At 37.6% G+C, this 23,774-nt stretch overlaps 1 protein-coding gene across 1 annotated transcript in view; it reads right to left on the bottom strand.

Annotated features, from left to right (window-relative positions):
* Nucleotides 1–10,920: 10,920 nt before the first annotated feature.
* PEX5L (peroxisomal biogenesis factor 5 like) overlaps nucleotides 10,921–23,774 on the bottom strand; it is a 49,965-nt gene continuing 37,111 nt past the window's right edge. Inside the window, exons 8-14 of the mRNA XM_085301223.1 lie at nucleotides 17,000–17,116; nucleotides 15,780–15,923; nucleotides 14,860–14,930; nucleotides 13,493–13,690; nucleotides 12,000–12,165; nucleotides 11,471–11,628; nucleotides 10,921–11,152 (exon numbers count right to left, since the gene is read on the bottom strand). Coding sequence (XP_085157349.1) covers nucleotides 10,948–11,152; nucleotides 11,471–11,628; nucleotides 12,000–12,165; nucleotides 13,493–13,690; nucleotides 14,860–14,930; nucleotides 15,780–15,923; nucleotides 17,000–17,116 — 1,059 coding nt within the window. The 3' untranslated portion in view covers nucleotides 10,921–10,947. The remainder of the gene's footprint in view (nucleotides 11,153–11,470; nucleotides 11,629–11,999; nucleotides 12,166–13,492; nucleotides 13,691–14,859; nucleotides 14,931–15,779; nucleotides 15,924–16,999; nucleotides 17,117–23,774) is intronic.

Raw genomic sequence — 23,774 nt, forward strand, 5'->3', positions numbered from 1 at the left:
AAAAAAAAAAAAAAAAAAACCCAAACAAAATACCAAAAAAATCCAACCCTCTCTACAGAGTGTGAGAGAGGCCGGGTGGCGTAATTACTTTTTCTCTGCAGTGAAAGCCTGCAAGTTTAATAGCAAAATCCAGACAGCTACACGCTACAGAAGAGAACACAAAAATCTGATTATGAGTAAGGCATTTTATTTTTTCCAGCTTTGGGCGAGTGGGAGGGAAATGTTCTCCCTCTGGTCATATAGCCTCATGCTGAGCAAAAAGCACAGTAGACTTTTTTTTGTTGTTGTTGTTTTCCCCCCAATTTTATTTTTTTAGTTGAATTCTGATCTTAGCAGATGAGAGAAATTCTATTGCAGTAATTCTGTAGAGTGTAAATGGTGCCTAATTGCTGGGAAAGCTTCCTGCCTCTAGCCCTCTTACTGGCACACAAGAATGGTGCTCAAGCACATTGGTAAGTGGCTCCTGTGAGACTCAGCTGCCTCGTAATTACTGAGCTGCCAGTTCTGGACAAAGTAGAAGCTGCTAGCTAATTTTCTCCTTCTTCCAGGTTTTCTGTATTTGTATCTTTCACCCAGAAGTGCCATGTTTGAGAAAGTGGGATTAGCAAATTATATGGTGACTTTTCTTGCATTTAAAGTGAAGTGAAAGGCTCTTTCATAGCTTTATTTGTATTTTTTTTTTTTTTTAATGCCCAGCTATATTCCAAGGAAGTTCAGCACAACAGCTTCCTTCTTGCCTCATGAACTTAAAGGGCTATTTACAGTCTGGTGACTGTTACCCTTTATTCAGAGATTGTGGGTAAGTAGAAGGAACAGAGTTGTTCCTCTGTTTGTTATTCACCTGGAAACATGGCTGGTTTCCCAGGATTAAGGATGGAGCTTGGACTCTTACAGACAGTCAGGTACATACTAAAACTGTATGAAATGTCAGTGGGACTGATATTGATTCCAGTTAATGTCAGGCATACTTAGAAAGCTGGCAGGTAATTAGCTGGAAAAAAAAAAAAAAAAAAAAAAGGTAAACTAAAGGGGAAGGCTATTATCTGGCTGTGGTAGGTGATTTCAGCTTCTGACATGCTTTGCAGTTCAGCACTCTAGAGTACCACCAGCCTAAGCTACCAGGTGGGTCAGAAGAGCAGGGAGCAATCTAGAGCAAAGACTTACAGATTTTTTAAAAAATGTAATTTTTGGAAAATATCTCTTTGAGGATCTTTCTCTTTAATCTCTGAGAGTCATGGCTTCCCTCCTTTATCAAATGACCAGTTGAGTCGTTTCACTCTTATAATGGGATATGGGTGAAGAACATCAGCAGCTCTGGGGGAGCAGGATGTACCTCCTGATTCTTTAGCCTAACTTAGGAAAGGGGGTTTTTAAATTATTTTATTTTATTTTGTCCTGCAGAATTCACARTAAAACAGACTTTAATGAATAGATGAGTAATATCTGAGGCTGGGATTATTTTCTAGGCTAAAGATTGTGTGTGCACTTGACTGTGCTGGGCCAGGCCTTAGGGTGCAACCTGAGCAGTAGCTGATGGGAATCTCTGTGTGTCTGGCTACTCGAATGAGTGTAAGAGGGTTTTGGGTGTACCGTGAGATTCTTCCCAAAATAAAGGATCGGGGGAGAAAGATCACTGTGAGGTGTTTGAGACAATCTAGCCTGAGAACTATGGCAATCCAGGGGCTGACATCAAATCATGCTCTTATTTCTAGGACTGATTTTACATGTTTGTATGATGCATTTTAGGTTAGGAGAGCAGAAGGAAGGAGAACTCAGCAACATTTCCTTTTTCTTTCCATTTCTCTTCCCATTTCTCACAGCACACTGGGCTTCCAGTAGAGCCTCATTCTGAGTACACACGCAGACAAAGTCCTTTTTAAGCTTCCTAGCTGAAATATGATCAGGAGATAATATTTTAATTTATTCAAAGCTATAGTTTAAAACAAATTCAGATATTTTTGGACTCCTATCACTTGTAATTCTACTGGGTTTGGTAGTATTACTCCTGACTTATTGGTATAAATTAAATGATAATTGATGTAGTTTCTTTAGTTTAGGCAGCCTCCTTGAGCTGTCATGCAAGTTCTGAATCTGGATACAACTGGAGCTCATTAGAGTGTTTTAGAAGTATCTCCAATTCATTCCTTTTGTTTTCCATCCTAGTGGCAGCCATCCTTTCTTTTTCTTCTTTCTTCTTTTTTTTTGTTTGTTTTCATGCATTAAAAGACTATGCAAAATATGTAACTGGATAGAACTTTTTATTCTCTTCCTGTCCACCCTCTACCATTAATGACTCGGATCAGTTTCTGATTTCTGTTCACTTTTCTGAGGTTTTACTGTTGTATTCTGGAAGTGTCTGTACAAGTTGATTTTTGCACCGTTCAGGATTGCTTGCTTGAAGCACTGTTAACAAWTTGGAGAGTGTTTGAGATGAGAAAGGTTGTGAATGACATTGTTGCAACTGTTTTAAATTAAAAAGAAATATTCGCACATCTTGTGGTTGTGTAGATTTCTGCCTCTTTCTTTTCTGCCCAACCTTAAGAACAGAGCGAGAAAGTTTTGATGCTGCCTCTTTTCTTTCAGTTGTTATGGTATTTGGTATTTTAATAAAAGATCTGCACAGGGAGGAAAAAGTTTTGTGAGATTCTTGGTTTCTCATGACTCATGGCAACTCTATGGGTGCAAAAAAACCCAACCCTGAGTGAATATAAAACATAGCAAAGCTGTAAAATAGGATTTAAATTGAAATGATTTTTTTTGTTTGCAATTTTTAAGCCAGTCGATGTTCTTTGAAAAAGTGGGGTGCAATGTTGATGTAGAAGAGCGTTGCCGTTTCATGTCCAGCTTTGTGCTGTTCCCCCTCACTAAAACAGAAAATAACACCTCTGTGTCTCGGGTGTGCTACAAGTGCAATMTAAGTGAGGCATTGGTGCTGTAATGAGAGAGATGAGCGCCATAAAAATATCGGAAGATAGTGCGCAGCTGACAGCACGTGTGGAATGGGTGATTATATTTTCAGACTTTTTACCACTGTCCTTCCCAGTGATTTATTTGAGCAGAGCTTTGTATGTAGCATTTGGCTCTAATGCTTTCTTCCCAACCACTCCGTTCGTTTGCCTTCAGGACAACAAACTACGATCCTGGTTCGTGTTTGCTACAGAGCGAATAACTGATGGATATTGCTGCTACTTCTTTGTTGGTACATTTGAGCAGCATGAACTAAACTAACGTCTCTGGACAAAATATGCCAGTGTCAGCAGCACAATTACTTGCATCCTAAGGCTTAGTATGATTTTAGTTCCTGTTGCCTTTTCTTCTTTAGGAGACAGCTGTTTTGGTTAAAGCCATAGGCATTTTTTTTTTCTTTCCTTTCCTTTTCTGGGCAGACTTGCATGTCCCCTGCATGTATCAGGCCTCAGATCCGTCTCAGCTTTGGCTTGCTTTCCCAAAAYGTGTTTGCTGGAATTGTCACAGGCCCTTGCTGGCTGTTTCGTGCTCTGTCCGCAGTGGGGCACCTGAATCTTCTGTCCCTTTCTTGTCCCATGTCCGTGCCCCCCGTGTCCCGTAGCAAAGGCCCTAACAAGATGTCACACCTGTTCTCTCAGCACTTTCATGTCTTTGCGTGAAAGCCAAACCTGAAGTCACCACTAGCTAACTCCCAGTAAAGGTTATGGGAACTTGACGAATAATGATGCAAAATACTTTTATGAGCGTTTAGAATAAGGCCTTGAATCTCTCTCCCTCTTTTGGATTCTCCCTGGATTCTCTGTGTTAGCTTGCATTAGACAGGATGTAGTTACAAAGAATAGCTTTTTCTCATATCAGAATAAATGAAATTATGTATTTTTCTTGAAGAAATACTTTCTTAGCATTGTGAAGAGCAAGATTCTAAAGTTCCACAGTATGGGCTTAATTTCCTTATTTTACATTTTACAATTATAATTTTACATTTGCCTTTCCTTTGCAGGTCAGTCAGTCACTGAAAATTGGCTTAATTTTTCATCTTTTTCAGAAAGATTTATTGTAATATTACTTCTGTTTTAACTTTAAATGTGCAGTTACCTGATCTTCAGGAAAAAATCTGATAGACTTTCCTTTTTTCTCCTATGGAGTATATGCACAAAATCATTTGAGCCAGTCCTCAGCTGGTATAAATTCCAGCTGTAAGCATAACTGATCAATGTGCTGTTGGAATTAATAATAATAAAATAAAAAAGGAAACATCTCAGAGTAACTTGATTTATTAAAATTATTTAAAAATGTACTGATAAGGAAAAAGCTTCTTCTGGATTTAGTTTTTAAGCACAGAAGCACATCCATTTCATTAAGAATAGGAAAGAAGACCTCATGGAAAAAAATCCTTTATTTCACTTAGAGATGTAGGTCCCTCCTTTCATTTTAAGTAATTATAGTCAAAGCCATCTTAAAATCCCAAAGAAATTTTGAAATATTTGAAGCAACAGACAAAGTTTATTTTTAAAATGTTTAAAAATTGCACAGTTATAAATACAGGTAAATAAATACAGTTTAATATGTGGAAAAGAACCCGCACTGAGAACCCAAAGGCATGCTGCCATTACAGTACAAAAATACTAGATTAACTGTAGTGCTCTGCAAATAGTAATCTATAAGCTCAATAAATTTAACACATCCAATATGCACATAGTCCGTTTCTGAGGAAAGAGGTTATTTTAAAGAGCAGTGCAAGAAAACATTGAATTAAAGCATCAGTAAACTGCAGGTCCATGTTTAATACTATATACAGCTGATAATGCACTAAATATACAGAGGCAAAGTTACCTGTTGTAAGAAACTAATCTTTTGCTCCATGTGTACTTACAGACTCAAATTGTCGGTCTGGGTCGATATGAACCTTTAAAACAGAATGTAAACATTCGAGTGTAGGGCTGAACTCCCACCTCTCCATCCACTGCCCCCTTGCTGCCAAGCCTTGCACATACCCTTAACTTCAGGGATTATTCAGCCCGCAGAGTTAAGCGTACAGTGCAAGTCTGCAGGAACAGGGCTTTTCGGATGGCCCAGGCAAAAGTCTTTGCAAAAACCCTATGATCTCTTCTTTCCTGTATGTTGGCTTAAAAATAAGCCAAAGAAATTGATGCAAGACTGCAAAGGTTTCAAACAGTTTACAGCATATAGAAGAAGCTGCACAGACTGCCTTTCAAAACTATATATTTTAGTTTACTCTAGATATGTTATACTCTGATATATAAAATATATATAAATGTTTTGATTTTTCTGAATTTACAATAGAGTACTGATATTAAAAAGGCTATCTAAATTAAAGATTTAGCCAATGTCAGGGTCATTCTGTAAATGTGGAAAGGGAAAAAAGGTCAAAGCACATCAAGTCGTGACCATGCAAGCTTGCTCAATGGGATGTCACGTGTGCAAGCATTTGTAAAATTACAGCTGATTTTAGGGAACTTTAGGTTCCTTCTGACTGTCTCTCCCCCCGTGCCTAGCACATATTGCTTTGTGTGTTGAGGCTTTGAATCTTTCTGTGGATTCTTCTTCATTTTGTCTAGGTTTGTTCGAAGCATCAGTGGTCTCTTCATGCATGGTACTTTTTTTTTTCCTGATATATTATAGTTCTATTAATGGACTGGTAAAATATAAGAATCTGATTTCTAGTCTAGATGAGGTTTGAGTAGTAGATAATACTGTATTGCATACCCACCAGTTTTTGTTCACAACGTGCAGTGCATTTTGTATATCACTTCTAACTCTGAATACTCAGTATTGATACTTTATAAACGCTTATTATATAAATTCACTGTACAGACTGCTAAGCTGATAGCATGGGTGACTAGAAGTCTCCATTTGTCAACTGAGCAGGTTATTCATGCTAAGTAACTAATGTGTCATTTTTCAGATGCACGTTGAGATGAGACAGATCTACAACCAATCTGTGTTCCGGCCACACTCTCACTGGCCCCGGGAGTCAGTGGTTTAGGCCTCAGTCTCTGCTTTTGTGGTTGCCAGTAACGTTGTAAGTTATTACCCCCATACCGCTGGCTTTTGCGTCCTGAAGGCCTTTGCACTACAGCTGTTCATGGGATCACCTAGCTGGTCTGTTGGTGTTGTCAGGGTCCTCCTCTCTCTCTGACAGGCAGCCCCAAGGTTTCTGAGGTGACGCGTTAGCTCTTCGTGCCTAACTCGACGCTCTGAGCTTGCAGCCGAGTTAAGCATCTGCAATGCAGATGGATGCAGCAGGTGTTCAGATCCGGTGCAGTCTAAGGTCCACGTATTTCAACGAGGAGAGTTGGACACTTAGCCACCTTCAGAGCTAGTGGACAAATTTGAAAAGCTTCATTGCGGTACATGTAGACCAAAGCTGTAGCTATCTATTCTGATGATTCTTGGTGTCTTTTTCTCTGGCTTGGTGATATCTGGTTTATACTTGTGAAGAAAATGTGAAAAGCCAAAAACCCCGGTTCATTGTGAAGGCTGCATACACTAATCTTTTTAATTCTTAAGAGGATACTGAAAAATATGTCTGCAAAAGCTATTACTGTGGATTTCTGTCATTAACTAAACACCTGAAGAAAGCATGAAATCCACAAAACAAGGATGGGATTTAAAAAGTGCTTTGTGTTGATCTAACCTGTTCCACGGAACATGAACAATTCATTCCAGTTTTGTATTGAGAAGATGCAAAGTGCTTTTAAAATATCCCATAGGAGATACCAATCGATAGTTTAAGAATACCCTATGTGTGGGCCTTATGCATGCATTCCATAAATGTATATGCAAGTAGTATTACACCATGCTTTGGGTTAATATTTCAATATGGTTGTTAATATAGTTGCATGCAATATTGTCATGTCATTTCTGTTATTTGAACCTCCCCCTCAATATTTATACAGATGCTGTGATTTAGCAGATATTAAGAAAATACCATTAGATACAGATATGTGTATGTGTTTACCTAAAAAATTGAACTGATATTTTAAACTGACCTAAATTAGTCTCTTGCAACAAGGATTTTAGTCATTGCAGTTTAAAGAGATCGGCAAGAAATGAGCCCGTTGCTTTCACTGAGAAGTCTTATCCCGTAAATAATCACTTTGATTTCAGCATTGCTCATGCTGAACAGCCGCTGTCGGAGGTCAGCCCCGGTCCGGTAACTGAATGCCTCCATGTGATCTGATCATGCAAAGTGCTGAGCACTCCTGTGAAGTCTGCAGCATTTGAGTGTTCAGCAGCTTGATGGATCAGATTTGCAGGTTATAAATATTCAAAATCCTTTGTAAAGGAGAGGGTTAGGAAAGCATTTTTAACTGCATTAAATATATAAAATAGAAGAAAGGCTCAAAAACCTGGAATCAATTACCTGGAAGTGATAAGTCACCTCTAGASAAAGAAGGGAGTAATGAGAAGAAGCAGGATGGGGAGATGACAATAAACCATTGCAGGACTTCCATTTAGTATCACATACGTACTGTACAGTCCTAATCCTGAAATGTCTTAGGTTCTCTTTTCTGCTGAAATGCTGGTCACTGTGTAAAACTGCTTCCTTACTTACACCCAAGCAGTCTCACCGTTGTGCTTTACCTTCTCTGAATTTACAGAAGGTAAATGAATGGTCTGTGAGATAACAGAATTACTCTGCTCTGATACAGGGCCATCGCATGCCATGGCTGTTATTTCCCCTTCTTCCTTCCTTGGGCGCCTGGGCAAGTCAGGGATGGAAGGAGATTGTGACTTGGTCGAACTCGAAGGGAGCACTGAGAATGGGACCCAGATTTCCTGTCTCTCACTCTCAGGCTCAATCTGCTACAGTTCAGCAGCCTTCTTATTTATCCCACCTTGTGCCTGGTTCGAAGTACAAGTAGATGCTTTTCCTCTTCAGGGTGTTAATATGATACAGCCTCCTCACATTTCCTCTTGCTGTTGCAGGCAAACACACACGCTTGCACTGAATATGTAAGAAACCCCATGAGGGGGCAAGACCAAAGCAACATCTAATCCTGCCTTCTGTCCCGACAGTGCTTGGCAGTAGGGGCTTAAGGAAGAAGACAAAGACCAGGATATTGAAGCATAGGCATCACTGTCCCCAGAATTACCAAGGACTATTAAGCATAAGCAATTCTGATCTGTTTGTGTGGAGAGCTCAGTCACCAGCCACTCCCCCACACAAACTGGGCTGAACTGGTGTCCAGCGGAGTCAGAGGTGTGCCACCCTCCCCGCTAAGTCCAAGTCTGCTCTAGTCGTTCCCTTGCACAACATCTTGGTCAGTGTTGCGCATGTGTCAGCAGGTGTGTGCAGGTTTGAGCAGAGCGTCCCGGGATAAATTGAGAGATACTYGTCCGTCCTTTTTGGAGGGCCAGGAGTTGCATCAGATTTTAATGCAGGGTCTGAGTGATACCTAACAGAATTGCTGCRCTGCTCGTATATGTTCTGGAGAAAAACAGATTTAGTGAACTGTCATCAATATTATGAATGTCCATGGTTATTCTGACTGACAAGTCAAGCTGTGAAGTTTGTTGATTTGAGAGGCACAAAAATAAAGCTCTTGAACATCTAAATCCTCTGGATAAGCACTAATTATCCTACACCATAGCACAGAGGATATTCTAGAAGAACATTTGCAATGGCAGGGCATCAAGCAAAATCGAAGTACGTATGCCTTTGCTTTATGGCCTCTTCTCAAAGCTGCCTCCTTTCTCTCTTATCACTTTTGCAGATTCAATTGCACTGCACCTTCTGCTCTGCCTTATCAGTAAAGGGCTGTCATCACACATCGCTGTCAAAGCAAAAGAGCAAACTGTTGTCAGCAGTTATGCATACAGCAAGCCCGCTTCAGATAAAATGACATTGCCGGTCTCAGTCCTTGATACCCAGTCCTTAGAGAAAAACTGCAGGAATCCGTTACATGCTTGATAGATAAATAGGAATGTATATTGACAGTGAATTAATAAAGCACTATTCAAAATTTCTGGAGCTGCTTTAGCACCTCTATTCTGTGCAAGGGAATGATGGGTAAGCCTTTTATTTTAATGAGAATTGATTATTTTTATTCAACAAATTACACTTGGTGATTAGTTGCAGTGATTAGACTATCTTAACGTGGAATTTTCCTTTAACTGGTTGCTCAAAATAACATACAGCTGCAAGAAACTTTAGGTTTGTACTAGTGAAACTGCTTAATTCCTCCAGAGTTTTTTTCCGTGATCTAAGCATCTTTTCTTTTCTTTTTCTTTTTTTTCTTTTTTTGATACAAATAATTGGGCTGATTTTTTTCTTTACACTGCTTATAGGAAATGTGCTGTTTTTCCTACTTTAACACATTCCAGTAYATACCCTGTATGTTACATTCCTGACTATGTACCAAAATATTAGCTGTTCGATTAATTTTTTTCTTTCATTATTTAGGAGTAGTATCAGCAACTTACTAAAATACCAGCAATTGAAAACTAATTCCTGAAAAACTTCTATTCCTGTCTTTGATTGACACATTCACTTTGAACTAAACATGTTTGCATTGTATCTAAATCAATTTATTCATCATACAGCAGTGTATTCTTCCACCCACTCTCCCACCCAAATACTATTTCCTATTCATCCAGTCCAGCAAAACTAAGATTTTTTTTGTTTGTTTTTGGCAGCTGCAGATACTGATGTTAGCTAAGGATTTGTTCTGTTCTCAGAGGTCACCAAGAATTTTGCTACAGCTTGCCATAAGAGCAAAAAGATCAAATCTTAGTCCCAACCCTACAATCCATATATAGACCAATCTTCTCTTTTCAGGGAAAAGAATTCCTTGAACATGGTCTGCAGGCATTAATTCCTATGAAGGTTTTTTTTTTTATTTGTAATAGAAATCTGCAGGGTTATTACTTTTCAAAAGACATAATTCACATACAGCATGTATGTGTGCAGTACCTGGTAGATGTATATAAAATAGTCTTTCCAATAGGTATTATTTGTATTTGCATTTTTTAAACATATTGAAAACCTTATAATCACATTTCAGGAAATGATATTTGGTCCTCTATGTTAACAAGGCTATTTTGTATATTTTGTTGTTACTAATCAAAATAAAAATAAAAGCATAGCATTATTTTACAAAAAGAAAGATTAAAGTGCATAAGTACATAGACTGGTGCAGATCCTGTTACAAGCGCCTTGTAGAAGACATGCTCTTTCCAAGATCAGGGATAGCTGGTTTAAACAACAACAATTCTAGTGCAAATTACTGCTTCTGCTTGCAACATTTGTTCTTCCGGTAAGTAAATGGTCTAGTTCCATGAGTCCTTCGTGTACAATGTTCTTGTTACATCCCACATAGTTTGCCGCTCTTCGAGCCTGCAGAATTAGGCCCAAATTCAATCAAGGAACCTTCATATGCAAAGCTGTTGCTGATTGCCAACTAATAAATATAGTCAAAACAAAATATATTCATTTTACATGCATCTGTTTTTAGAGTTATCTTAAAGATGGACTTTGAGAAGACTTTTCAACAATGAAACCAAAAGGTAGGGAATCCCTTTTGCAGGGGAAGGTGTCATCAGCATAGTGCAGTGAGCTACTAAGCAGATTCCTTGGATGCGTTGCTCACCATTCTAATGTGCAATAACGATTATCTAGGTTTGTTCCTAATACGTTTTTCTTTGTATAGCTGTGTGTATACATATAGCAGATATGTATAGAGATATAGCTTGCATGGGATGAAGATTCTTCAGAAATGACTGCTTCCTCTAGTTCAGGGCTTTGTCAGATTAGCTGCAATCCGTTTCAACCGTTTGATTTTGAATCTATTTACAATATGTTGTGCTTTTGAGTTTTTCCTTTTTGAGTCGTGTCCAGGAGAATTCCCCTACTGATTTACAGCCATGATCTTTTGGAAAACATGGTCATTTTGAGATAAGTCATAGAGTTCTCTAGTTCCTAATACAACGTGATCACTTTGTGGATATTTTTTATTACGGCTCTAGGTTAAAAGCTCTTAACAGAATGTCTAGATCACCCACATTGGCAGCTTGAAATAGTTCTGGTTGGTCCATCATAGACAGAGCAATTCGGAGTGCTGCCCAAATATTGCCTGACAGAGCAGGATGGGGAACCTGCTGTTGGTTCCTGCTCTTTCTTTGCAAACTGAGAGCAGTGAGAAAATTGCTGACAGCCTCTCTGCAGGGAAGAAGAAAAAAGAAACATGCAAGATAATATCCTTTAAGACTAGTGTAAAACTTTCTAAAATACCATGCAAAAATCAAATACATTATTTTACAAGGCGGTTCATTGCAGTCTCTTCAATTGTTTTCTTAGCAGATCTGAGAGAAGTATCATTGCTTTGTAAAATATCATTCAATTTTTTTACAATATTTGAGGTGAAGACAAAAAATCAGAATATAGCCTCATAGATAGCTCTAGCTAGAAGATGTGTTTTCATGTGTTAGATGTTTATACAACCACTGCCTTTTTTGTTTATATGTTTTTGTAACTTACCTGTATGCTCCTAGGTTGATGCAGCTTATCCCTAAATTGTATCTGGACCTGATGAAGCCAGGTTGTATTTCTAAAGCACGCGTATAGGCCTCAACAGCTTCTTCGCTTCGATCCCCATTTGCCAAAGTTGCTCCAAGTCGGTTCCATAATGTGTAATCCTGGTGAGAAAATGAGAGTTTTCTACTGTAGGTGTCAAACAGAGACATAACAGCTTTTCTTTTTTTTCCCCCCAAAGTAAGGAAGAGTGCAGAGAATAGTAGTATGTTCTCCTAATTGACATGGAACGTGACGGTCTGACTCATGATTATAGACAGTGTCATAAAACTAGCACAGTCARTCAGCACACAGCTAAAACTTGGACACGCATAAATCTGTTATAATGGGACTGTCTTATAATTAACATTTCTATTTCAGATACTAAAATTTTAATGGCTGAAGTGACATCTCATTAATATTGGCCTGTTCAAGAGAGGAGAAAGAAAACGACCTGTAAAGCTAAACTCTTAAAAACATAAAAGCATAAAATTACCTCTGGCCGAACAGTTAAAGCAGCACTAAAYGCATCTATTGCTCTGTTAAATTCTCCATTCAGGTGGAAAAGAACTCCAAGCCCTGTCTGCAAGTCAGGGTCTATCATATCACCATTCTGGTGAGCTGCCTCCAGGTACAAATCCTTTACTTCTTCAAGTAATGAGCTAGACAAGGATGAAAAATAACATCAAGCTGCATCTTACTGTTCTTTGCAAATGTTGCAATATCAATTGCATAGCCAGAAATTAAAATCCTTGCACTGGATGTATCAGCAATGATACACTCTTAAAATTTGAAATTAAGTTTCTTCACCATCAGTGTGGCACAGATTTACTTTCAGCTGCTGTTGTAAACTCATGTGTGGAATACTAGAGTTTACCTATATGGTAAAGTCAAAGTGCAACTATGAATCCAGGCGAGATAACATAAAGGCTTATTAAAGCAATTAAAATTGCATTAATTCTTCAGATGTAAAAGGATTTGGGAGTAACTAAAGGCGTAGTCATTCACAAAAGGCACAGATAAAATGACTAGCCAAGACCCCTGAGGAAAGATGACAAAATTTAAAGCTTCTATTCCCATTAAGGTTTCATATAATCTTCCCGCTGACACCAGTTTTTGATGAGGCCAAAGCACAATAACATACTTAGCAATTAAGCAAAAATTGCATATTTTATTGTTGATTCTAAACTATCTTGTCAACCCAAAACATGTTAGTGATAAGAGTAAAATATAAGGCCTGTCTTCAGAATGACATGCTTTGAGATAATCCTGGCATTTTGGGTCTATGAATGGTGTTTATGCCTTTAATGATTTTACTATGCATCTCACAATTCTGAGATGCTTATTTATTGGTCTTGCGAAAACATGATGAAAGGCTGCCAACTCAAGAATTTTTTTTGTTCTTTAAAATGTCTGCCAGCTCCTATTACAGTATGCTAGGCTGAAGTCAGAAAAATGACTACACTGCTTCTTTGTTTAGAACCAAATCTGCTTTCGAACATGCAGGTGCTACTTCCCAATACTGCTTGTGACACTGAAGCTGGGACCCAATGCAAAATAGCTATTTTTCCTGGATTCTAGAGGCTAAGTTGGGATACAGGAAATATGATGAGCCATAGGTAGAACAAACACACACACAGCAGGATACAAGCATAGTACGGATTTGGAAGTGGAAGAAGAGTGAGGATGTGGGAATGCAGAGGCAGTGGACAGGCTAAATGGGATCAGAGGAAAATGATGGAGTTAAGGGGAAGCATCTCTTTTTTAGCTGTAATTCTTTTTAACTTCCAGGGATGGCATAACATCAAGCCAACAGTCTCTAAAACAAAAGTCCTCTGTTGGTTTACCACTCCTGCTGCCACAAACTGAGTCTTTGAGTTTCCGCCAAAGGGAACAGGCTTGACTTCTTTGCGGTAAGGGCACAGCTCATAAAATTGCTTCTAGTGACATCATTAAAGTTTCCACCGTCAGGATTTAGGCTGCATTTACCTTTCATCTGATGTCTTAGACATTCTCCTGGTAAGTGCTGGGGATCCTTTTTTGCTTTTCACTATATACTTATATTTTGGATTTTGCTTTATCCAGTTTCTTAGAGCTTGATAGGCCTCTTGCTGATGGCCAGTGTTAGTATAACTTACAGCGAGTGCCATCAGAGCTTTTAAGTTGTTTGGCTGTAGTTCCAAGCACCTAGGCAGAAAACAAAAATATTTTAAGGGTTCTCTATTTAGCCAAACATAATTCTTGAATTCTTCCAAAATAGTGTGAAAAATCACTCATAGAGATAAGACCTACCCAGTCATGCTTTCAAAGAAGGGACTGTGTCTTATTTTTACGTGGTAAGTGCATTCCACACTCGCATGTACTTGCATGCACATGCTTCTGTGTAAATACACACATACATAAACATATGCACGCAGGTTTTATTCTCATCCGTTTGGTTATGAGTAACTATGGGTAGATTTATAGTATCTGCCCAGTACACAAAGAGCAGCATAAACTCAGGTTTAAAGACTTTCAGCTATTCAAAAAAGTATCTTGAAGCTAAAATCTCTCCCATTCTTATTGATCTTCTGAGTCACGCTGAATTCTCAACCAGTCAACTCCAGTAGTCTTTCTCCAGCTATGTACCATTAATTGAGAACAGAATCTAGTTGTTTTGTGAATATTACTGTTGCTTATTTTAAAACGGGGATGAGCAAGCCCTAAATCAGACAATCCCTTGGATTTCTATCAGGTAAACTAATAAGTTACGTATAAATGAGTTACRGTAATTGAAGTATCCTTAGGCAAAATGATTTGATGGTTAAATTGCTAACGCAATTAAATTTGGAGAGGGTACTTTGTTCAAGTGGAAACATGAACACCCACTGCAGTAAGGTAATAATAATAATGATATTTTGGAATTAATGTTTTACATACAAGCCTACCATGATCTTTACATCTCTGTCAACCTAAAAATGTTCTCAGTTTAGTATTCAGCAGCTGAAAGGAGTTCATTTCAATTAGGAAACCTCTTCATTAAAGGACAGACTATGGAAAATATGCCAAGTGGCTAGAATATTGAAAAGGCACTTTATCTGCATTATGCCTGATTCTTGTTTGTCAGTCTATGTAACTTTTCTTTCGTGCATCTAATTAAAATTTTATATTAAATATTGCAATTATTCCATAAAATGGAAACATTAATCACTAGTCATGCCTCCGAAGTCACTGTGAAGATTTCTATACCTGTGTCAATGATTTCCTTTTTAACTTCAAGCATTTACTTAACTAAGCAGGTGTGAGGTTAAATATACTTAGGCTTCCATTACCTAATTACTGATCAGACCCCTTATTTAGGAATTAGCTTCATCTACCTTTGGAGGGCGACAATGGCTGCCTGCTCATTTTCATTCTCTGCCTGTGTTATGCCCAGGAACTGCCAGGCCTGCAAAAATAATCGTCACTATATTATTTTCTTATATGTACCCAAGTGCAAGCACAGTTACAGACTAATATCACTGTTAAACAGTGGGGTCAATAAAGTAGCAGATCAGTCCAGCACTGGCTAAATATAGATTTTTCTACTGCAAACACACCAACAGTATAAATCAATGCAATTCTGCAGCCTCACAACATATATAAGCAACGGATGCAAAGGCATCCTGTCAGTGTAAGAAGACATACTGGTTTCTCAAATGTGTTACTGTACATTTAAAATGGATTCTGCTATTGCTAGACTTTTGCAGAAAATGGTGAGTAATTATTTCATTATACAGGCCTAAGGGAATCTAGACGGACTAAGAATTATCTCTGGTGTTCAAAATGCTGCTGCTTATTTTAGTGTAGCAATAGATTAAAGGGATCTGGAAACACATACTGTAAATATTTGCTGGTTTCACAGAGCACAGACTTCAAATATATACTCATTGAGAACATCAGTATTGGAAGCCAATGCAACTAAAAAATTTGTCAGTGTTCTTGTCAAATCAAAGATTTTCACCCTTTCARTAAGTGTTTAATAGATAGTTTGAAAACATCAGGAAAAGAATGAAAAGTTTGAAATATTGTCCATTTTGAAAGCTTTTAAATGAAAAACTTGGAAATTCTGCAATTTCAAAACCAAAGTCTTATCATATTAAGAGTTCTGCTTAATTTATTTCAAGGCATAAGCTATTCCAAAACCACCACTGCTGTTCAGTCTCATACTGCCACAGGTTTAGGCCATGAAACTATTCTTTCTCTGCATGCTAAAGAGATTCCCCTTTTCCTTTGTGAATAAAAGGCACAAGAATACCTCTGCATCATTGGGTTCTTGTAGAATGGCAGCCTCCAGGTATAAGATTGTAACTGGCAGGTCACCTTCTTTCATTTTTTTCAGACCTTCCTCAAAAGCACCAGGCCAGTCTTTGAAAGGATTTTCAGTGTGAAAATAGTAGCCCTGGAGAAGAGAGTTAATAGGCGCATGATGAAGTCCTGTAGCAAGGAATAACAGCTCTGTAAAATTAAATGACTCATTATTTTCCACCCAGATATAAAGATCCTTTGTTGTATGAAGAAAGTATGAACTACCTTATGAAATTTAAATTTAGAAAATTTTAAAAATAATTCATGTCATGCAGTGTCACTAGACATTTATATTATTGGTCTCTTTATTTTAGCTCTGAAGTTACTCTGATACTCATGTATCAGGCTCTCCTGCACCCATCAAAGCTAAGGGCAACAACTCATACAGACTGCATGTGCCCAGTACATTGAATAGGATGGTGAAAAGCATGCTTCAGTGGGGCTATGGGKCTTGCAACCTGATGCCTGTTCAGTCAATATCCTGAAACCTTCAATTAGCTTCCAAAATATAGAACAGTTTTGCAAGCCCCTGAATTTRTTTTAGGATTCTTTTAAATTTTACCCACTTCTGAGGTACTGATCCATTTGGGGTTGGATAAAGAGGCCCAGTCAGGTATATCTGAAAAGGATGTGCTTTCAGACAATGTGTTTTTGGGGAACAGAAATCAATGCAAATGTTAGTCTAATAACAACTGGCTTACAGGGCAAAATGCTTATTAGGACAGCAAAACTTCCTTTCTGCCACTGCAAAGTGAAGGGTGTACATTAATATCAGCTTCATAATATAAATCAAATTAAAACATGCAATAGAGGGAATGAAGGCGAGAGATGGAATCGCTATCATTTTTATCTTTGGAAGTACTTGAACATTCCAAACCAGATTTTTTAGTGTTTGGTCTTCTTTCTTAAGTGTCTGTCTTCAAAAGTGCCCAGTGTCCAGCAGTTTGCTTTGTAATCCCTATGGCCAAATTCAGTCAGAGTGCAAGTCTAAATGCATTTTGTGGTAAAGCCTTTTAAATCTACCCTTCTCATAGGCACTTTTTTAAAGAGTCTGAACTCTTGGGTAAAAATTAGCTTCCATGTTTGGGGAGACTTTCCCGAGTTCTCTTGAATAGCTGAGTGGCTTATCTAAATATGGCAAAGATATACTGTATTTAAAAACTCTGTTACCTTCTCAATGGTTGAGATGGTGACTTGCCCTGGTGTTTCCTGGTTCTCTGAAATCCAGTTCCTGCGAGCCATTTCTTCCCATTCTGCTTGCATCTTATCCCAAAATTCTGTGTCTGACTAGAAGAAAAAGAGAAAAGAGGAAGAAAATCAACAATGAAACTTTAAAAATCTAGTAAGCTTTAACTTTTTTTTTTTTTTAACCTGTGGTCTGATTCTAGCAAAGCAGTATTCATTTGATGAATAATCATACTGCCTGAAATACTACAGCACAAATTTGGAATTCTATATAGCTAAATTTTATCTCTTACATCGTTATGTGTTTCTTTAACATAAAGCCCTTTATCTCAGAGAGCGCACATGTTCTATGTGAAGCAGGATTTGCAGCAGCTTACACTGTATCTCATTGACTCTAAGAGTAAACTGTTATATAAAATTTGAAGGAAATGAATGCAGCTAGTTGCCTCCCCCCCTCCAAAAAAAAAAAAAAAAAAAAAAAAAAAAAAAAAAAAGAAAAGAAAAAGAAAGAAAAAAGAAAAAAAGAAATCAACTAAGCATACATGCTAAGGAATAACAACAGATAAAACAGTTTTAAAAAGAGCAAGTATTCCACTTTGGCAGACTCAGCATCATTTTCAACTATGTAAAAGAGAAATAACAAAGCATTAATGCAAGGCCTTTGGATAGAATGGAGAAATCCTAACATTGCATCATATACTGTATAATGGTGAGAGGAAGCTGTAAGAGCTCATAAATAGTACAGTAATCATTGAGCTCAAGGACAAAAGGGAAAAATYACATATAGGAGAGAGACAGAAATAATGAAATAACAGTGAAGTTTAGGGTATGTATCAACTGGAATGAGGAAACCACAGTGTTTGCTAGAAAAYGATGCCAAGAAACAGAAACAGGCCAACAAAAAACAAGACAGGGGAATTCAAGTTAAGGTGCTGTTTTTTCACCTCCATGTATTAGGCATAAGCACAGAAACATTCTGCAGAAGCATATATGCTCAGCGCTACAAGCCTTTGCAAAGGTCCTGCAAGGGGAGGGCCAGGGCTTCAGTGAACTGATGCCACGGAAAACACARGTTCTCAGCTTACTTATATCAAAGACACTTAACAGCCCAAGTAATTCCACTGAGGTTTAGACAGGACTATTTGAGAGAGAGAGATACTAATCAAAATGACTTAAAGGTATTAGGAACTGGTCTAGATAGTTTTGTCCGAATCTTCACAACAAAACTGATTACTCTGTGCTATTACTCCACAGCCCAGCATAATCTCAAGAACAGAGTTGATCTGTGTTTGCACACCTTGCCACAACCCTCCTTCTTAGGCGCCCAGGGAAAGGGCAGCACAGACTGTTAACGGATCCCGAGTGAGTCAGCAAGGAGACTTCGGTAAAGGGTTTGAAGGACCTTCACTCACGAACATTAGGTGTGATTGTTATGGATCACACGGCTGTTTAAAAATAGCAACGCGCATCCCCTCTCCRGGAATCCAACAAGCATTTCTCCTGTGCTCTTACTGTCTCGTCTGCCTGCTGATACCCAGCACTTCCTTCGAGGACACTCAGACTTGTCTGTACTATGCAATTACCGGATGTTTGAAGGTACCCGCTATGTTCCTCTGTGAATCAGAAAACTGCTGCGAATCGTTCACTCCTGGAGAGGAGATTATACGCTTCTTTTCATAATAATGTGAGTAGAAGTAAACAGAAGATAACAACTCAGTTGCACAACAGGTTCTGAGGTTTCAAAATTTGTTTTCATTCCAAATTTGAAGGAAATAAAAGTTTTAAAATAGTTCTGAGGTTGTAGTGAAATATCCATTTAGGCATTGAAAAGGCCAGGATTATGATTCAGATTGCTCCCTTTTACTCTTATCAGCCATGACCAGAGGTATTAGAATCCCTCGAACTATCCTGTCCAACAAATGTCCCCATGAATTATTCTGCATTCAGTCCAAGTCAGCACTATGCTGAAAAAAGTTTATTTGATTGTGTTTTCACTAGAAGTAACTCTGAGATTCAGGATGAGGTAAAGGAGTGGAAATTTCCCTTTCCCCCAGATTAATATTAATATAACCAGCGAGAATTAATTAAAAATGCCTTTTTAAATAGAGTCACTCATGGAACTAATGGATAAGTAAATCCATTCTTTGATGTTTATATTAGAATTTTTGCTTTCATATTTTTCTGCAAAAATCACTTACATGACCCACTCTCTAGAAAATGTTAAATCACTTGCCTTCTATTTTTGCACATAATAAGCAAGTACACAATAAGGGTTTTTAGGTTTTAAGATGAATGGGTCAAATTCTGTTGTTTAATTACATGTTTATAACTCACACAGAAGCTCACTGTGTGCATACTGTACTTTAACTTAGTTTAACTAATTATTACCATTTCAAGCAGCCATGCCTAATGTTTATCTACAGTGAGTAAAAAAGTGGAGGAAAAATGTAATGAGGAGATGACCAGCTTTGCTGTAAGGCCTGTACTACAGTGCTAGGATCCAACTGTTACTTTGTAACTAAGACTAGAAAGCTGCTTGTTTGGGCCAAATGGGGTTGAGTCCCGTATGTGACTGCCAGAGGAGGAAGCAAGCCTGGCAGAGACGTTGTGGGTAGTTCATGTGGTTTTGCTTTGGCTTTTCATCTTCTGATGCAGTTGTCATGGAATTGCGTGGAGGGCTAAGTTTCCCACACCTGAACTTGAACCGTTAATGGCCTCGACAGCAAAGACCAAGACCAGGTGAGTTCAGCGGTCTCACTCCTCTTACCATTTTGTGGGAGATCAAGCCCCTGACTCTTAGGTMTTAATAAAAAGTGTGCTACAGTTTATTCATCTCCTTATTAATCAGAAGCTAGTGAAAATGATGTCTCTCTTACCTACCTTACTAAGCTATGGATTAATAGAATATTTTTAACTTAGACAAATGTACAGAGCAGAATATTTAATATTACATAATACCAGCTAAAGTGTTGCGATAGCTCTGTGACATARCCCTGTGTTAAGTAACTCTTGTCTTCTCCTTCTTCTTCCTGTTGTTGTATTTAAAGAGAACATTTTGGATATTTTTTTAGTTGAAACATAAGCTTATCTGCATCCATACAACYTGCAGTCAAAATGGAGGCATTTGGAAAACAGGAATGCAGAAGCATATGTGTGTGACATAGAAGATCCTATGTACTAGATCACCAGATCACACGTACAGGATCTAGAAAATCCTGTGTATGTCCAGTCACCTGACAGGATAGGACCTGCTGTGAAAGTCTGTAGCTGGGGATTGTACCTTTTCTCAGTGCAGGGACTAGGACAGACACTTCCAATGCACAGGAGAGGGCTGCAGGTTCTCTTCCAGTTTAGGACTCCTGCATCACGTACAGCCTCCTAAATACAGGTGGCATACGGGGTGCTGGCACCCAAGATGGTAAGTTCCACACTTTTTACCATGCCAGGGTACGGGTTTCTGAAACTGGTAAGACGAAGCTGCGCTGAACAGCTGGATCACACTCAATTATGGCACCTGATAAAATGCTGTAATATTTCCATGACAATTAACAATGTTATAGCAGAACATTTTAACATTCATGAAGAAGAAGACTATAAATGTCATATAGTCTTTGTTAAAGGGCTAAGTCTTTTTCAAGTGATGCTGGTGGCAGTTTTACCATTGATTTCAGTAGCAAGTCGGTTAAACTAATGTTGAGTGCTTCTGAAAATCTGGCCCTTGATCAAGACTCCTAGATCTAATTCTAACTCTTTTTGCTATGTGACTGGTGCCAATTACTTCATTTCAATGCTTCTGTTGTCTTAACGGTGGTGAATTACTTTGGACATACCAAAAGGTTTCAGAGCATTTGAACACATTTAACACATTCTCAGATCATCTGCAGCATTTAAATGGAATGACAACTAGGAGAAATGTTTTTTACTGTCTGACTCCTTACATGCATAATATTCTGCATTTTGCCAAACAGGGTATTTTTACTCTTGTTAGCACTGAAAAATATGCTGAAACAGTTAAATAAAAGGGAGGCAAAATATCTCCAGGCTATTTATTTCCTAGGATGCAATGAAGAGGGGGCACTTTCTGAATATTCATGGGTAATTTCTAAACTTACCTCTTCTTTTCATCATTTTTAGATTAGAATTTTGGCAGTCCTGTATTTCCAGAAATTAATTTGCAACGTTCCTTCTTGATGAATGCATAACAAACAAAGCTTCCGTGGTTGTTTTATTTTTTTCCATGAATTATTACATCAACTTACTCTTTCATGTGAAAGACACAAAAAGAATTGTATTTTTGTGCTAACTACATGAAGTTTCCTCAGCTGGTATTTTCTCAAAACAAAATTTGAAGTATTCATCTTTAGTAAAGCTTAGATAAAACAAATTTGTATCAAGACAAAGATCCCCATTGTGATTTTATAGAGAATGCCAAGTAAGATGCATCTAAGTGACTCAAGCTATTAGGTTCCAATTTAAAATGGGATTTAGGCACTCTTGAGAAGATCCAGCAGGGAGGTAGAAAGAACGAGACTGGAATAGCATCCTTATGGAAAGGTTTCTAACAAGTATTCTTGTAAACCACAAAGCTGATAGTTTTGGAATATGTTTCCCTAGGCTAAAATATTTTAATCCTATCTTCCTGCTACTACTGTCACATAATTTAGCTGTAGTATGTTCTGATGCTTCTTAACAATATATTATACTTCAGAGCACTCGTGACATTGTGTCGTATATAAAATGATGCAGAGATGGACAGCTTGAAATTTCTTTTCTATAAACCTGCAAAAGTGTGTGGCATATATGACCTAATCTCTACAGCAGGGAAATGTGACRTAAGAAAATACTAAGATTTCTTTTTGCATAGGTCTGAGATATTTTTCATTTGCAACTTTTGCACTGTCTTCATTTTTATTTATTATAACTCATTAGCAGTTGGATAGTGGAGGGTAAAGCAATCTTTTTAACAGAATATAAATACGGATTTTTGTGGATCTGACTCCCTGCCGTAGCAATTTTTAAAAATTCAAAAGTAACAATTGCAGAGGTAAAAACACAGCTAATTATTACAAAAATTATTTTAAAAACATATTTGTTATAGTACTTGGAAATCATGAAGATTTTAGGCTATTTTTGCTTTCCTCACATACAGTGCAAATGGACAACATGACAATCAAATTCAGTTTCTAGCATGACAGAAGAAATAGCCAAGTCTACAAGGACCCAATCATTGCAAATGAATCTGGACCCTCTCTAGTAATAAAGCTAATTTACTTACCTCTTTATTCTTTAATGATTCCCTAAAGGCATAAATATCTTTAAACCTTCTTAAGAAAAAAATTACCTCACAGATCTTCATTAATCTCAGGGTTTGACATCTTAAAACCATTCCCAAAGCTCTAAAGTGAATACTGGGTGCAGGATCATTTGGCATCTTAATTTACTGAATTGTTAATTAATTCCTTTCAAAATAGGCCACAAAGAACCTGAGATTTGCATCCTTTTCCTGGTCAGGTTTCTGGCTAATCTTACCACTTGGAGCTTTCTCAATTGAAGACTATACCAGAAACATCCAAAGCCTAAAAGATGAATTTTTGAACTGTATCTATTCTCTTCTTAAGAAAGCATTAATCTTTCTGAGATGGGCTGCAATTTATTTCAACCACTCTACCCTTCTTACCACTACATTTTGGCTAGGATGAAAATTCAATTCTTTTCATATGCAAATGAAAATAACTGCTGTATAAGGTCTTGAAGCATCCTTTCCTTTACATTTTAACTACCTGGTACAAGTTTCTATTTTAAGCAGAAGGAATTACTTAGACTGCCAGCTACACAGTTGGGGAAACATTTAATTAGATTCTCTTTAATAGCTGTTTTCCAGATTACATTAAAGCATTTTAATAATCTGTCTTTGTTGCCTCAGAGTGACCTTTTTAATGTGCAGGCTTGTTTTACAATATATTCCTCTCTCTACTTTACTCTGTAAAGAAATTCAATAATGTCTTGTAATCTGTTATTAGTCTTAACATATGTCTTTTTCTGTTGAATGTCTAGGAACTTTGCATTACACATAGTTTCTGCCCATTGCAAGAGTAGTGACACCACTTGCTTTACCACTGACTATAATGCAGATAATATTCATGATCAAATTCCCTGTGCCTGAATCACAGATTACACCACAATATGTCCTACCTTAAGAATCAGTCTGCAATGCAATTAGGAATGTCTAGAGAATGTTCAACAGTGGCAATCTGAAAGCAAGTCTCTCCTTTCCTACCAGTAATAAATGTGTATGATATGCAACATAAAACCTATTGTGCATCACCAGCAGTTGTTTATAAAGAATCTATTTGACCAGGAAAACTGATGCACTCAAAAAATACAAGAGAAATGCATTCAGTTTACAGTTTATGAAACAGCTCACTTACTACTGACTGTGTTCATTTTAGCATTTTAGCTGAGCCAAGAACTGCTTTACAAGTAGCAGGATTCTATGAAATAATGGTAGAAACTCCTCAGTCTTACTTTATCACATTATGAACAAACTCTGAAAATTAATTTAACTTCTTAAATGAGGTGTTTCATTGCTAGTTARAAGCCAGTATATGATTTGGCTCTACTTTTGTTTTCAGTAAACAAGTATTCATCTAGAATAAATAATTCAAATAACAACACTAGAATTACAATGGTACAAAACTCAAGTTAGATACAACCACTAAAATCTATATCTAAATCCCAACTTCTTCCAAGTTTCTTAGAC

The sequence above is a fragment of the Rhea americana genome, unplaced genomic scaffold (genome assembly GCF_003343005.1).
Source record: "Rhea americana isolate MKP2758 unplaced genomic scaffold, rheAme1 scaffold_174, whole genome shotgun sequence".
Lineage (NCBI taxonomy): Eukaryota > Metazoa > Chordata > Aves > Rheiformes > Rheidae > Rhea > Rhea americana.